Source organism: Mustela nigripes, chromosome 6 (assembly GCF_022355385.1).
Source record: "Mustela nigripes isolate SB6536 chromosome 6, MUSNIG.SB6536, whole genome shotgun sequence".
Lineage (NCBI taxonomy): Eukaryota > Metazoa > Chordata > Mammalia > Carnivora > Mustelidae > Mustela > Mustela nigripes.
Window position 1 is genome coordinate 21,494,859 of NC_081562.1, and position 17,041 is coordinate 21,511,899.

Consider the following 17,041-nt stretch of genomic DNA (forward strand, 5'->3'; position numbering starts at 1 on the left):
ACAAATTCCAGCCTTCAGGGAGTTTATAGTCCTCTGATACATTCACTTTACAATGAATGTGTGTGTGTGTTTAAAAGATTTATTTACTTATTTGAGAGACAGATCATGAGCAGGGGAGGGAGGAGTTGTAGAGGAAGAAGAAGACTCCCTGCTAATCAGGAAGCCCCATGTGGAACTTGATCCCAGGACTCTGGGATCATGACCTGAGCAGAAGGCAGATGCTTAACCGACTGAACCATCCAGGCGCCCCTACAATCCCTACAATGTGTTTTATAGATAATTTTATCAATAGATAGTTCTACTGAAAGATTTCCAGTAACGAGGAGTTTCTTCTGTTGCTTTATAATGTATTTTTCAGCTATTGTTACATTAGTGCATTTTTATTTTAAAGATAACCAATATTATTAATTAATATTGTTTAGATATTGTTAGAGCATTGTTTTATTTATCAACTCAAATTTGCCCTTTTTGACTTATAACATTAGTCTTTGTTCTGCTTTTAAGAACTTAAGAGTAAATCTACCACAGCAGCTTTCCCCCCTTCCCAGCTTTGTGGGATAGCTCTTTAGGGATAGCCATTCATATACATTGAGAAAACTACTCTGCTGCTGTAGGGCTTCTCCAGGATAGTATGTTCCAGGTCTTTTCATCATTTTATCTGCGACATGGTTTTTAAATCATAGACCATCTTGATTGCTTTCCTCCAGATGCTTTCTACTTTGTCACTCTTTGTTGTTAAAAATAAATTACTCCCAATTTCCTGCTTTCAGTAGGGTAGAGTGAACATAATTGACTCTCTGATGTGTGAGGGTCTGGTATGATCTGAAAGCAATTACACTGACCTTGAATATTTACTCTACAGTACTGTAAATATCACCATAAAAAATAGGATCTTATACTAAATCTTTACTGCCCTTGGATTTATCCTGGAAGATTTTTTGAAAATGAATTTATTTTTTATTTATTTTTTTATTTTGATAATGAATTATGCTTTATAAAGGTAAAAAACATCAAAAAGCATGATTAATTATGAAATTCATTATGCAGTTATCTGTGTTCTTCTCTAGTAAACTGTGCTTTCTGAGGGCAAGGATGATATCTTTTTAGTTTTTAAAAATCTCTATCACTTAGCATAGTCCTAAGTATATATAATAGATGCCCAGTAAATATTTGTTGAACAATTAATGCCCTGTATAAGCAGTTAAGATCTTGTGAAATGAAATGAATTCCTACTTGTAGAATACATCAAAGAATCAGTAGTATAGAATTGGACCTTAGTTTTATCCTAACCTGAAAAGAGAAACTTTAGTGTATTAGTTAGCAGTATTCACAGAGAAAAAATAATAGTGTGTTATGTGGGAATACTTTTACTTCTAAATGACAAAAAGTCCTATTAGCAATGGCTCAAATAATATAAGAACGTTTGTACTTAAGAAGCCTGGAGTAACTAACTAGTCCTAGGGCTCTTTCAGTAAGCTCAGTGATATCATCAAGGTCCCAGGCTCTTTTTATCCTTCTGTTGCCTGTTACCTTTTTGATCTTAAGCTTATTGCCTTATGGTCACAACATGCTTGTCCTACCTCCAGACATCAAAACTGCATCCAGAGACTGGAACCTGAGGATGGCTAAGCTCTCCAAGGGCCCCATTTTCCTCTGGGGAAAAAATATTTTCCCAGAAGCCTCCCTTCCATCCCACTGGCCAAACTTGAGTCATATGGCTCCGGCTATCTCTAGGAAGCAGGCAAGGGAGTAGAGTCTCAGGAATGACTATTAACTAGTTAAGTAAAAGTTTATGCCACAACTAGAAAATTGCCATATACTACAAAAAGAGATCCTGACAGGAGATTATGAACTTTACTGTCAGTGGTTAATTCAGAAGAATCAAACTGTCAGGACACTTCTAAAAAGATCACTGATGATATTGGGGTTACATGATGGCGTAACTTATTCAAACAGATGAATCAGCACCTCTTAATCACTTTTGGAAGAACTGATGAATCTGATTATCTTTTCTAGTTTTTATAAATCAAACAAGCTGTGTCTTTATCACAAAGCTATTTTTATTTTTTCTCCTTCCTTTCAGGAGTCCTATCCAAAGAAGAGGAATTACACTATGGAAATTGTACCATCTGCTTCTCTGGATACATTTCCTTCAGAAAATGAGAACTTTCTATGTGATCTCACGGACATAGCCGTTACAAAAAAACCTTGCTCCTTAGAAATCGCAAGGGCCCCTTCTCCAAGAACTGGTAATATTTCTTTTTTAAAATTAAAAAAAATTTTTTTAGAAGTAAGAATATTTTTTACTCACAATTGGACCAATTCAATTAGTATGCCTGTGAAATTTTATCATTAATATTTTGATTTTCCCAAAATTTTAAACATGAAAGTGCTTCTTATAGTCAAACTAATCTTTTTTTCTTTTTTTTTAGCCTTTTGAAGTGTGTCCAGGTAGGTCAGAGTTTTTGATATAATGTCTCTTAACTTCCTAACAAGAACTCTCAAGGAGTGGTACTACCTTGCTGAAGGTACTTTGAAACCTTGCAATAGTGAAAAACATCTAGGTCAGACACAAAGCTTGGGATCCTTTAGAACTTCATAGCAGATTTAGTAGCAAGAGTCTTTTTATATACTTTTCTGCATCCTGTTTTCAGGTTATTGAAATGTACTCAGGTACTTTGTATATTTTATACATTTGATGGTATTTTTAGATCCATTATTTTATTTATTTGCCTGATAAATTAGTACACAAGGCAAGTAAATATTTTGCCCATTTTACTGATAAGGAAATTAGAGATAAGTGTCTTATTTAAGACCAATTCATGATGGAGCCTTTCTTAAACATGAATATCTGACTGTCATCATATCTGCTTTGTGTTACTTGAGCACCACCTCTAAGAAAGAATGCAAGTTAGTAACATGAAATCTAACAATGGAGTAACATTTCAAGTGGTGGTCAATGTATTCAATGTTGCAAAGGGGTTGTATGAGAAACTCTAAAGAGAGACATTTTAGATTTGACAATCTAATTGCTGATTAATTTTGAAAAGTAAGTTTTACTAGTGATGAGATGAAACCAGATTTTTGGAAGAAGTTAACAGAGAGACACTAGAAAATGGGAGTGGAGAGTACTGAAGATTAGAAGAGTTATGATAATCGATTAGAAGATTAGAACAGTTATGATAATAACATGAGAAGAAAGAGGTTCAAGGAAGTAGTAGCTGACTTATTTAAAAGGATAGGTAAGCCTTGGCCAAGTTTAGAGGTTAGAGGAATTAGAATAAGATGGGTAGAGAAGACTGAGTCCAAGAAAACACAGAAATTGCTCTCCCCAAAAAGAGGAGAAAATAAAGCATGGTCATGAATATAGAGAGACTCTGAAATATGTATTTCCAAATGCATTAAATTCCTGGGTTAAGATATAAAGTCAACAGCTGAAAAGAAGGAGCAGAACTTGAGAAAGGTTTAAAGTAAAATTCAGAAATTCCATTTTAGATAACAAACTGAGAAGTTTTATAGAAGTGGACAAATAGGTTTTTGAGCAACATTGAGGCTAGGGTATTGTATGAATCATAAGCATGCAGAAGGAAAATTTGTAAGATGAGGTAAGAGCATAATAAAATACTTATTGGAAAGGATGACTACCCAACATGGATGGCACTGGAGGAGATTATGCTGAGGGAAATAAGTCAAGCAGAGAAAGTCAATTATCATATGGTTTCACTTACTGGTGGAACATAAGGAATAATATGGAGGACATTAGGAGAAGGCAAGGAAAAGTGAGTTAGGGGAAATTGGATGGGGAGACACACTGTGAAAGACTTGGACTCTGAGAAGCAAACTGAGAATTTTGTAGGGGAGAGGGGTTGGGGAATAGGTGAGCCTGTTGGTAGATATTAAGGAGGTGTGTATTGTATGGAGCACTGGGTATGGTGCATAAACAATGAATCTTGGAACACTGAAAAAATAAAATAAAATCTAAAAAAATTTATTGAGCATTGCTAAGGGCCAGTTACTGTTCTAAGTGCTTTATAGACCTTATTTCACATAAATCTTACCATGCTATAAGGTAATAATATCATTATTATGATTTTACAGTTGAAGAAACTGACACTGAAATGTTGGGTAACTTCCCACAGTTCTATATTAATAAGGGGTAGACTTGTACTTGGATTGTCTGATCTATACTCTTAAATACTCTGTTATACTGAATTATATTGGGGGATGAAATATAGTTGAAATCATGAACGACATACTGAAATTCTCAAGAAATGTGGAGGTATGACTGGAAGCCTACATATGGTAAGCAATAAAACCAGAAAAAGAATGTTATAATAGGATAGCATAATCTTTGGAAAAGCAACAGATTTTGGATAAAGACAGAATAGTGGGTGATCAGAAGCAGTCACGGAGAGTGAAGATAGTGCTGATCCCAAACTATAGCTGTTGATAAGAATGAAAACTCTTCCATAGGAGAGGTAACCAGGAAATACCATGGAAGTTAGAGGGAAATCTCAGTTAATATAGGAAAATGGAAAGCATACATGAATGAATAGGTAAAGGCACTTAAATTAAAGCATAGGGAGTAGGGGTGTATCGGGGTGGAGGAATGAAAGGGTAAAGGAAGACAGGGATTTATTCATTAAACAATCAAAAATTATTATTATTTTTTAAAGATTTTATTTATTTATTTGACAGAGAGAGATCACAAGTAGGCAGAGAGGCAGGCAGAGAGAGAGAGGAGGAAGCAGGCTCCCTGCTGAGCAGAGAGCCCGATGCGGGACTCGATCCCAGGACCCTGAGATCATGACCTGAGCTGAAGGAAGCGGCTTAACCCACTGAGCCACCCAGGCGCCCCAAACAATCAAAAATTATTGAGTCCCTTCATGTGCAAACCAGTGTTCTGTAAGCTGAGGATACAGGGATGAAAAAGACATGCACCCAGGTAACAAGGCTGACTAGGTTTCTCCTTCTGAAAACAAGTAAGTATTCTGACTAAAAATACAGAAAAGAAAACTTCTGAAAAGCATTAAAAAGGTGACAGGAAGATTATATAAATTGAATAGCATTTAGATTCGGAACTTTTGGGGGGTCAGTAGGTTAGTAAGATAAAATCAGGCCAAAACACTGGTGAGGGTAGGAAGCCAGTAAATTACTAAAGCCACTTCTGTCCTGAGGGAATTTTCTGAACCTGCTGTTGAACTCTGGTCTTAAGCCCTCATAAACCTCAAGGTTTATGTACAGAAAAAACAAACAAACAAACAAACAAACAACTCCACAAAAACCTCTGTACCTGTCGAGCACAGAGATTTTAATAGCAAATTCTTCCTCCACAGAGCTGGAACTCCAAGGGCTACACCTCACAGTACTCAGAAATAATTCTGCCCCATAACCCCCACCCCAAGGAAAGGTGATTTGTCATGAGAAGAAAAAGGAGGGAAATTGCTGATGTGTTATTACCACAAACTGGTCATCACAGTTTGTACCCACAATTTCTATCACCTGAATGGTACAAAAAATGTCAACCCATGAATTTAGTTTAAAGTAATACCCTCAGACTTCAAGCAGAGGCAAATGTAACCCTTCTAGAAAGGAACATGCTTTTTTCCAGGTCCCAAAGAATTTCTATAAATACTTTTCTGATTAAAATTAACAGTGTAAATAATTAAGTCTATAAGAAACCCAGAATCATAGAAATCAGAATCATAGAAACAAGAAAGAATAGATCCACACATGAAGAGACTTCAAATATTTGAATTATCAGATGCTTAAAAATGACCATGCTATTATAAACACACACTTACACATGGAGAAAAACTACCTCAAGTTTAAAAACTCAGTGGATAAGTAGATCAGCAAATTAGATTCATCTGAAGAGAGATTTTAGTGAGCTGGAAATTAGAGCAGAAGAAGTTTTACAGAATGTGGCACAGAGAGACAGAGATGAAAGATATGAAAGCAAAGCTAAGAGACTTGGAGGATACCCTGAGAAATTCTAACTTGTCTATTTGAATCTTCAGGAGAGGAGAGAGTGAGGCAAAAGTAATATATTTGAAGAACTAATTTTCAAAGAGGCACAGTCTTGTTCTTGCACTCCCATGGAGGTAGACAAGTGAATAGTTAATTTCAAGAGTGTAATTAGTGTTAAGGCAATGTTATACAAAGTGCTTTGGGAATAGAAAAGAGGAACACTTAACTTCACCTGGGAGCTTGGGAAAGACTTCATGAAGGAGAGGGATGTCTATGTCTGTTACCTATGCCACTTAACAAGCCACCCCCAAACTTAATTGTCTTAGAGGAACATAAAGTCATTTAATTTGTTCACAAATCTGCAAATTCGGCAGAGTTCATTTGGCAGAGATAGCCTTTCTGTGCCACTTGGTATGAGCCAGGGCTGCTCAACTAGGGAAGAAAGGACCCATTTTCAAGATAGCCCACTACATGGCTGGCAAGTTGGTGATAGCTTAGAGATTGCCTGGGTTTATGGGCTGGGGACCATTTTTCCTCTCCATGGACTTCCTGGGTCTCCTCATCACATACTGGCTAGATTCTGAGATCAAGCACCTGAAAAGAACCAGGTGGAAGCTATATCGTTTTTATTATCTGGCCTTCAAAGTCATCACTTCTACTATAGTTCCATATTTACCTAGATTCAAGGGGAGAGAACAGGAACCCCACTTCCTGATGAAGAGTGTCAAAGTTACTTTGTAATAAGAAAATAAATGATGGGAGATACCTTTGCTGTCAGTTTTAGAAAATATAGTTTTCCACCATCTGCCCTTTGGGCACAATAATTTATATTCTTTTCCTATGCAAATTATACTTGTTTATACCTTCAAGACTTCCAGTCATCAGCCTATTATAGCATGAGCTCCAAGTCTAGGTTCAGATGTTCATGAATATCCCTGATATAGTTCTGATGGTGCAGGTTCTTGACTGCTTTTGCTCTTGGCAGTGATGATCTATGAATCAGACAATTTATCAGTCTCCTCTCTTACACACCAAACATATAATAGTGAATCAGGCATAGGAGAACCATAACTGACACACTCATCTAAACACAGGGAAAACCAAGCACATGGTGGTCACTAGCCTGTGGCAATTCTGAATCTAACCAGGCACAGTTCCTTGATTAAGACTCAGGTTTATGGCATAAGAGCTGTTCTCTATGACATGTGGTTCCACTGTCTGAATCATTATTTTACAAAAAAAAAAAAAAAAAATAGCCTGTGTTTATAGCTGAGTATCTTTCTTACTTGCTTTTTGTCTGTTAAAGATTAGGGGTTTAAAGGGCTCTTTTCATTTTATATTTCTGTTCCTTCCAGTTTAGGCTGATATAATTTCTTTTAAAACTTTGTGGACTTTTTGTGTTCCAATTTATAGTCTACTCCATTAGACAAAAGCTTATCTCCAGATAAGCTCTTCCCTGCATTGGGCTCCTTATGAGACTTCTGTGAGATAATGCCCTGGAGATTCTTAGAAACCCTATTGTTAACAGGGAGCATCTGTGAGTCATGCCCTTAAAAATGCTTAGAGGGTCTTTTGTCTGGCTTAAGGATTCTATACAGCACCACTGAGAGCATTCTTAGGCTTGACGTTGTACCCCATCCAGATTTGATCATTGGCCTTCTTAATTTGAAAATTATTTGCCATTTGGAATGCCTGCAAATAATAAACTGGTTTTGTTTTTGTGCCCAGAAATTCCTGGCTCTTTTGTATTTATTTGGTAGGTCATTCTTCAGTTCTCTTTTGGCTTGAATATTATCATAGGCAGCCAGATGAAGCTGGTTTGCTGCTTAAATATTCTTCCTGAAAACATCCTTAAATCATAGAGTTCATTTGGTTCATTTTCTGTTTTCCGTGTTACTACAGATGTCAATGTTGCCAAACTTTCCACTACTACAACACAAATGATGCTTTGCTTTTAGCTTCTGATTACATTTGCTCTCCTTACCAACAGCTTTCTCATAGTTCTGTGGGTTTCAAGAATCCTCTCTTCGGCCCTTATGGATTCCATAGTCACTCACTTGGAGTCCCTTCCAGCTTCTGTCAGCTGCCCAGTCACAGAGTTCATGCCACATGCTTTAGATTTTTGTTATGGCAGCACCCCATTTCCAAATATCAGAATCTATTCTGGTCATTGATGACTGCATAACAAACTACCTCAATACTTAATGAGTTTTAAAAAGATTAATTTATTTTGTTTATAAATCTGTAATTTGGGGAGAACTCTGTAGGGACAGCTTCTTTCTGTCTCAAGTGTTATCAGCTGGAACAGCTTTGGGGGCAGGGGAGCTGAAGGATTCTGACTCATATGGCTGGCATGGCCTATTTAGACTTCCTCTAAGTGATAGTGTAAGTGATGGTAAGTGATGGTGTTCCAAGAGCAAGCATCCTAGGAGAAGTGAGGCAGAAGCTGAATTGCTTTTTATGACTTAACTCAGAAGGCAACATCATTTCTGTGGTAGTCAAGAGCTTACCTATATTTAAGTGGAGGGAATTTATTCATCTCTCCCCTTTATAGAAAAGGTTACTAAAGTCATGCTATACGAAGATATTCTTGTGGCCTCTTTTGGAAAATACAAACTTCTGTAATACTGAGTTGTTTACTGCCGTTACTCATTTTCAAGTGGGATAAGAGTTAATTTACATGGATATATCATTTTCCCTGATTGTGTTCAATCATCCAGATTCAGTATAAAAGAAGCCAGTTTGCTCCTTTGACCTAGGCTTAATTCATAATTATTGGTAGTCTGCACTTTTGACCATGACTGTGAATTCTAGGGGTGAGGGAGTCCAGATTTTAATTGGAAGAATTTTTCTTTTTAATGATATGCATAGGGATGAATACAAGTCAGAGCAGGTTCTGTTCTAATTCGAGATAGCACTTTACCAAGTGATCCCTACAGAATTCCCTCCCATAATCAACCTAGCAGGTGGAAGAGAACATCAGCATCACTGTTTGTCTTCTGTCTGGATGAGGATGCAGTCTCTGTCACTTTTCTTTGTTGATTCCATTAACCCAGAGGCTTTGCATGTACCTAATTACTAACAGGTCTCACTGTTATGTCTGGCCCCATGTGACTCATACCTAGCTTTGCCTCTTCCCTTCAGGGCCATCCAACTAAGCTGATGAACTCAAGGAAGTAACTGCCCTCTGTTGAGGCTACTGATGTTTTCCCTTTGTTACCAACTCCTTTACTAACCAAACATAGGAATTTCAATAAGTGGAGACATCTCTTGATGTACATGAGTCCTTTAGAGTCCTCACACTGAACTGGGTGGGTAACTACCTTGAAGTTTCTCATCCACTCAATAAATACTCATTGGATATTTATGATGTTTAAGGAAGTGTGCTAAGTGTTGTTGAATAAACAGTGAAAGTCATGATATTTATAAGCTTAGAATGTATTTAAATTAAGGGTAATAAGTGTAATGAGAGAGGTAAGCGTAAGGTATTCCAGGAAGATAGAAAGGAAGAGATTGAGTAAGAGCTTACTAGAGAGGGTGCTGCCTGATACGAGCCTCAAAGAAGGAGAATTAGATGCATGGACGAGAGGTGTACGGTGTGTGGATGAATGGGAGGTATTATGCAGGGATCCAGAGGCATGGGAGAACTTGGTACATTCAGAGACAATGACCAGCTTAGCATGGTTAAAGCATAAAATGCTCCTAAGGAAAAATACATGAAACAACAAGAAGTGACATTCAGAAGTTTGGATTTCACCTGAAAGTAGAAGTGAACCATTGACAGACTTTAAGCAGGGACATGACGTAATGGGTTTTTGGTTTAGAACAGTCTCTCTGGAAGCAGTATGAAGACTAGATTGAACAGAGATGAGGCTTAAGACAGCATGATTAATTAGGAAATGAATGTTCAGTCTCAGAAAAAAAAAAAAAAAAAAGCTGGTGGCCATTACAAAGGTAATGCCAACAAAGAGAGGAAAGGGGAACAAAGAGGAGAAGTATATAGGAATGGAGGTTATCCCTTTTCCCTTTGAAAATTCTGCCCTTTAGGAAATAAGAAGCCAAGGAAACTCAATAGTTATATTTGAGGGAATACATTTTATAGCTTTGGTTAACTGTGCTGGATTAACATGGTTTAGGTTTACAGACAAAATGAGGATTTCAACACACACAGAAATTGCGTTCTGAAGCTTTCCTGGAGAGACAGAGAGAAGTGATAGAGGGATGACTAGGTCTTTACAGGGATTGTTATGTGTTGAATTGTGCTCCACCCCCTCTTTTTTACTTTTAGTCACAAGTACATCAGAAGGGAACCTTACTTGGAAAATTTGGAGATAGAGTCTACAGAGGTAATCAAGTTAAAATGAAGTCTTTAGGTAGGCCCTAAACCAGCATGACTGGATTCCCTTTAAGAAGAGGGAAATTTAGAAATATAGAGAGATATGCAAAAAAGGGAGATGCTATGAAGAGACACAGAAAGAAGATGACTACCCACAAGCCGGAGAGGCCCAGAATAGATCCTTTCCTCATGTCCCACAGAAGAAATGGAACTTGATTTTAGACTTCAAGCCTCCAGACTATGAAACAAAAAATTTCTGTTGTTTAGGACACCCAATTAGTACCAATTTGTTACAACAACCCTAAGGAGTGATTTCAATGACTGTAACTGAGTATATAAATTTGATCATAGAAAGAAGGTGTGACTGAGGATCCTGGGCTTCTGAGGACAGACCTTGCCTGTCTTCCTCATTTCAGAGGCTAAGCACTTGAGGGTCCTGGTTGTGACTGGCAATGTTGTTCATGGATACAGAATATTGAATTACACAGAAAATCACAGTTAAGTATGCATATTAGTTTCCTGTCTTTCTTTCTTTTTTTTTATTTTTCTTTTTTTTTTAAATTTTAATTTTTATTAACATGTAATGTATTATTAGCCCCAGGGGTACAATTCTGTGAATTGCCAAGTTTACATACTTCACAGCACTCACCATAGCACATACCCTCCCCAATGTCCATAACCCAACCACCCTTTCCCACCCCCTCTACCCCCAGCACCCCTCAGTTTTTTTTGTGAGATTAAGAGTCTCTTATGGTTTGTTTCCCTCCCGGTCTCATCTCGTTTCATTTTTTCCTTCCCAAACCCCTCAAGCCCCCCACACTGCCTTTCAAATTCCTCATATCAGGGAGATAATATGATATTTGTCTTTCTCTGATTGACTTTTTTTGCTCAGCATAATACCCTCTAGTTCCATCCACGTCACTGAAAAAGGCAAGATTTCATTTTTTTGATGGCTGCATAGTATTCCATTGTATATATATTCCAAATCTTCTTTACCCATTCATCTGTTGATGGACATCTAGGTTCTTTCCATAGTTTGGCTATTGTGGACATTGCTGCTATAAACATTTGGTTGAAGGTGCCCCTTTGGATCAGTACATTTGTATCTTTAGGGTAAATACTAAGTAGTGCGAATGCTGGGTAATAGGGTAGCTCTGTTTTCAACTTTTTGAGGAAACTCCATGCTGTTTTCCAGAGTGGCTGTACCAGCCTGCATTCCCACCAACAGTGTAGGAAGGTACCCCTTTCTCTGCATCTTTGCCAGCATTTGTCATTTCCAGACTTGTTAATTTTAGGCATTCTGACTGGTGCGTTGTGGTTTTGATTTGTATTTTTCTGATGCTGAGTAATGTGGAGCACCTTTTCCTGTGTCTGTTGGCCATCTGGATGTCTTCTTTGCAAAGATGTCTGTTCATGTCTTCTGCCCATTTCTTGATTAGATTTTTTGTTCTTTGGGTGTTGAGTTTGATAATTTCTTTATAGATTTTGGATACTAGCCCTTTATCTGATATGTCATTTGTGAATATCTTCTCCCATTCTGACAGTTGTCTTTTGGTTTTGTTGACTGTTTCTTTTGCTGTGCCAAAGCTTTTGATCTTGATGAAGTTCTGATAGTTCATTTTTACCCTTAATTCTCTTGCCTTTGGTGATGTTTCTAAGAAGTTGCTGCAGCTGAGTTCGAAGACGTTGCTGCCTGTGTTCTTCTCAATGATTTGGATGGATTCCTTTCTCACATTGAGGTCTTTTATCCATTTTGAGTCTATTTTTGTTTGTGGTGTAAGGAAATGGTCCAGTTTCATTCTTCTGCATGTGGCTGTCCAATTTTCCTAACATCATTTGATGAAGAGACTGTCTTTTTTTCATTGGACATTCTTTCCAGCTTTGTCAAAGATTAGTTGACCATAGGGTTGAGGGTCCATTTCTGTGTTCTCTATTCTGTTCCATTGATCTATGTGTCAGTTTTTGTGCCAGGACCATACTCTCTTGATGATGACAGCTTTGTAATAGAGCTTGAAGTCTGGAATTGTGGTGCCACCAACTTCAGCTTTCTTTGTCAACATTCCTTTGGCTATTTGGATTCTTTTCTGATTCCACATAAGTTTTAGGATTATTTGTTCCATGTCTTTGAAAAAAAATGGATGGGATAGGGATTTGCATTAAATGTGTAAATTGCTTTAGGTAGCATAAACATTTTCACAATATTTGTTCTTCTAATCTATGATCATGGAACATTTTTCCATTTCTTTGTGTCTTCCTCAATTTCTTTCATGAGTACTTTATAGTTTTCTGAGTATAGATTCTTTGCCTCTTTGGTTAGATTTATTTGTAGGTATCTTATGGTTTGGGGTGCAGTTGTAAAGGGGATCAACTCCTTAATATCTCTTTCTTCTGTCTTGTTTTTGGTGTATAGAAATGCAGCAGATTTCTGTGCATTGATTTTATATCCTGACACTATACTGAATTCCTGTACAAGTTCTTGCAGATTTAAAGTGGAGTCTTTTGGGTTTTCCACATAAAGTATCATATCATCTGCAAAGTGTGATAGTGTGACTTTTTCTTTGCTGATTGGAATGCCTTTAATTTCTTTTTGTTTTCTGATTGCTGAGGCTAGGACTTCTAGTACTATGTTGAATAGGAGTGGTGATAATGGACATCCCCACTGTGTTCCTGATTTTGGTGGAAAAGCTCTGTTTTTCTCCATTGAGAATGATATTTGGTGTGGGTTTTTCATAGATGGCTTTGCTGGTTTTGAGGTACATACCCTTTATCCCTATACTTTGAAGAGTTTTGATCAAGAAAGGATGCTGTACTTTGTCAAATGCTTTTTCAGCATCTATTGAGACTATTGTGTTTCTTGTTCTATCTTTTATTAATGTATTGTATCACATTGATTGATTTGCAGATGTTGAACCAACCTTGCAGCCCAGGAATAAATCCCACTTTGTTGTGGTGAATAATCATTTCAAAATACTGTTGGATTCTATTGGGTAGTATTTTGGTGAGATTTTTTTGTGTCTTTGTTCATCAGGGATATTGGTCTTTAAGTCTCCTTTTTGATGGGGTATTTGGTTTTGGGATCAAGGTAATGCTGGCCTCATAAAATGAGTTTGGAAGTTTTCCTTCCATTTCTATTTTTTGGAACACTTTTGGAGAATAGGTATTAATTCTTCTTTAAATGTTAGATAGAATTCCCCTGGGAAGCCATCTGGCCCTGGGCTCTTTTCTGTTGGGAGATTTTTGATGACTGCTTCAATCTCCTGACTGGTTATGGTTCTGTTCAGGTTTTATATTTCTTCCTGATCCAGTTTTGGTAGTTTATTGGTCTCTAGAAATTTATCCATTTCTTCCAGATTGTCAAATTTGCTGGTGTCGAGTTGCTCATAATATGTTCTTATAATTGTTTGTATTACTTTAATGTTGGTGTGATCTCTCTTCTTTCATTAATGATTTTATTAATTTGGGACTTTTCTCTTTTCTTTTTGATAAGTCTGGCCAGGGGTTTATCAATCTTATTAATTCTTTCAAAGAACCAGTTCCTGGTTTCATTGATTTGTTTTTTTGTTTTGTTTTGTTTCTATTTAATTGGTTTTTGCTCTGATCTTTATTATCTTCTCCTGCTGGGTTTAGGCTTTCTTTGCTGTTCTTTCTCCAGCTCCTTTAGGGTAGGGTTAGGTTGTATATTTGAGATCTTCCTTGTTTCTTGAGAAAGGCTTGTATTGCTATATATTTTCCTCTCAAAACTGCCTTTGCTGTGCCCCACAGATTTTAAACAGTTGTGTTTTCATTATCTTTTATTTCCATAAATTTTTTTCAATTTTTCTTTAATTTCCTGGTTGACCCAGTCATTCTTTAGTAGAATGCTCTTTAGCCTCCATGTTTTTGAGTTCTTTCCAACTTTTCTCTTGTGGTTGAGCTCTAGCTTGAGAGCATTGTGGTCTGAAAATAGACAGGGAATGATCCCAGTCTTTTGGTACCAGTTGAGACCTGATTTGTGACTCAGCATGTGATCTATTCCAGAGAATATTCCATGTGCACTAGAAAAGAATGTGTATTCTGCTGCTTTGGGATGGAATGTTCTGAATATATCTGTGATGTCCATCTGGTCCAGTATGTTTACTTTACTTCCTTGTTGATCTTTTGCTTGGATGATCTGTCCATTTCAGTGAGGGGGGTGTTAAAGTCCCCTAGTATTATTGGATTATTGTCAATGTGTTTCTTTGATTTTGTTATTTATTGGATTATAGAATTGGCTGCTCCCGTGTTAGGGGCATAGATATTTAAAATTGTTAGATCTTGTTGGACAGACTCTTTGAGTATGATATAGTGTCCTTCTTCATCTCTTATTATAGTCTTTGGCTTAAAATCTAACTATCTGATATAAGGATTGCCACCCCAACTTTCTTTTGATGTCCCTTAGCATGGTAAATTGTTTTCCACCCCCTCACTTTAACTCTGGGGGTGTCTTCGGGTCTTAAATGAGTTTCTTTCAGACAGCATATTGATGACTTCTGTTTTTTTTTTTATCCATTCTGATACCCTGTGACTTTTGATTGGGGCATTTAGCCCATTAATATTTAGGGTAGCTATTGAGAGATACTAATTTAGTATCATTGTATTGTCTTAAGGTGACTGTTACTTTATATTGTCTCTGTTCCTTTCCGATCTACTACTTTTAGGCTCTATTTTTGCTTAGAGGACCCCTTTTAATATTTCCTGTAGAGCTGGTTTGGTGTTTGCAAATTCTTCCAGTTTTTGTTTGTCCTGGAAGCTTTTCATCCCTCCTTATTTTCAATGATAGCCTAGCTGGATATAGTATTCTTGACTGCATGTTTTTATCCTTTAGTGCTCTGAATATATCATGCCAGTTCTTTCTGGCCTGCCAGGTCTCTGTGGATAGATCTGCTGCCAATCTAATATTTCTACCATTGTATGTTACCAACTTTTTGTCCCAGGCTGCTTTCAGCATTTTCTCTTGGTCACTAAGACTCATAAGTTTTACCATTAGATGGTGGGGTGTGGAACTATTCTTTTTGATTTTGAGGGGGGTTCACTGCACCTCCTGGATTTTGATGTTTGTTCCCTTTGCTATATTAGGGAAATTCTCTATAATAATTCGCTCCAATATACCTTATGCCCTCCTCTCTCTTTCCTCTTCTTCTGGAATCCCAATTATTCTAATATTGTTTCATCTCATGGTATCACTTATATCTCGAATTTTACCCTCATGTCCCATAGTTGTTTGTCTCTCTTTTGCTCAGCTTCTTTATTCTCTGTCATTTGGTCTTTTTTTTTTTTTTTTTAATTTTTATTTTTTTAAATTTCTTTTCAGTGTACCAGAATTCAATGTTTATGCACCACACCCAGTGCTCCAGGCAATACGTGCCCTCCATAATACCCAACACCAGGCTTAGCCAACTTCCCACCCCCCACCCCTTCAAAACCCTCAGATTGTTTTTCAGAGTCCATAGTCTTTCATGGTTCATCTCCCCCTCCAATTTCCCTCAACTCCCTTTTCCTCTCCATCTTCCCATGTCCTCCATCTTATGTCATTTGGTCTTCTATATTGCTAATTCTCTCTTTGCCTCATTTATCCTAGCAGTAAGAGACTCCATTTTTGATTGCACCTCATTAATAGCTTTTTTGATTTCAGCTTGGATAGATTTTAGTTCTTTCATTTCTTCAGAAAGGGCTTTTATTTCTCCAGAAGAGGTTTCTCTAATATCTTCCATGCCTTTTTTGAACCTAGCTCGTACCTTGAGAATCATCATTCTGAACTCTAGATCTGATAGATTTCCAATGTTTGTATTTATTAGGTCCCTCATCTTCATTACTGTTTCTTGTTCTTTTTTTTTTTTGTGGTGAGTTTTCCACCTTATCATTTTATCCAAATAAGAATATATGAACAAGATTATAAAATACTAAAAGGGTGGCAAAGACCCCAGAAAAATGTGTGTTAACCAGATCATGGGGAGAAGAAAGGGAGTAAAAAGAAGTTTAAAAAAATTAAAAAAAGGGACGCCTGGGTGGCTCAGTTGGTTAAGCAGCTGCCTTTGGCTCAGGTCATGATCCCAGCGTCCTGGGATCGAGTCCCACATTGGGCTCCTTGCTCAGCAGGGAGTCTGCTTCTCCCTCTGCCTCTGTCTGCCATTCTGTCTGCCTGTGCTCGCTCTCTCCCCCGCCTCTCTCTGATAAATAAATAAAATCTTTAAAAAAAAATTAAAAAAAAAATATATATAAGACTAATGGATAGAACAGAGCCACACACTTGATTTGGGATATATTTTGGTCTCTTAGAAGAAACTACCTCCCAAAATTTTAAGGAAAGAAAAAAAATACACACACACACACACACACACAAATAAGGGTAAACATGATGAAGGGATGGAATATGACTGTAAAGATGAAAATTAAAAAAAAATTCTAAAAAAGAAGTTGATAAGTTGGTTGGGAAAAGAAAGAAAAAGAAAGTGGAGAGAATTTGCTAAGGTTGGAAAGTAGAACAAAGCCCTGTGCTAGGTTTGGGGTATATTTTGATCTATTAGAAGAAGTTGTATCCCAAAAGTTTTTAGAAGAAAAAACCCTATATGTATACAAAAAATAAAGTTAGATATAATGAAGGATAAGATATGACTATAATAAAGAAGTTTCAAAAAGATTTTTTTTAAAGATTTTATTTATTTATTTCACAGGCAGAGATCACAAGTAGGCAGAGAAGCAGGCAGAGGAGGAAGCAGG

General features: G+C 37.0%; 1 protein-coding gene across 12 annotated transcripts in view; it reads left to right on the forward strand.

The window, feature by feature from the left end:
• The window catches only part of ANKS1B (ankyrin repeat and sterile alpha motif domain containing 1B), a 1,094,885-nt gene that overhangs the window by 413,150 nt on the left and 664,694 nt on the right, over window positions 1–17,041 (forward strand). For all 12 annotated transcript variants that reach the window (XM_059402276.1, XM_059402278.1, XM_059402277.1 and 9 more), the window contains exon 10: window positions 2,084–2,249. In XM_059402276.1, coding sequence (XP_059258259.1) covers window positions 2,084–2,249 — 166 coding nt within the window. The remainder of the gene's footprint in view (window positions 1–2,083; window positions 2,250–17,041) is intronic.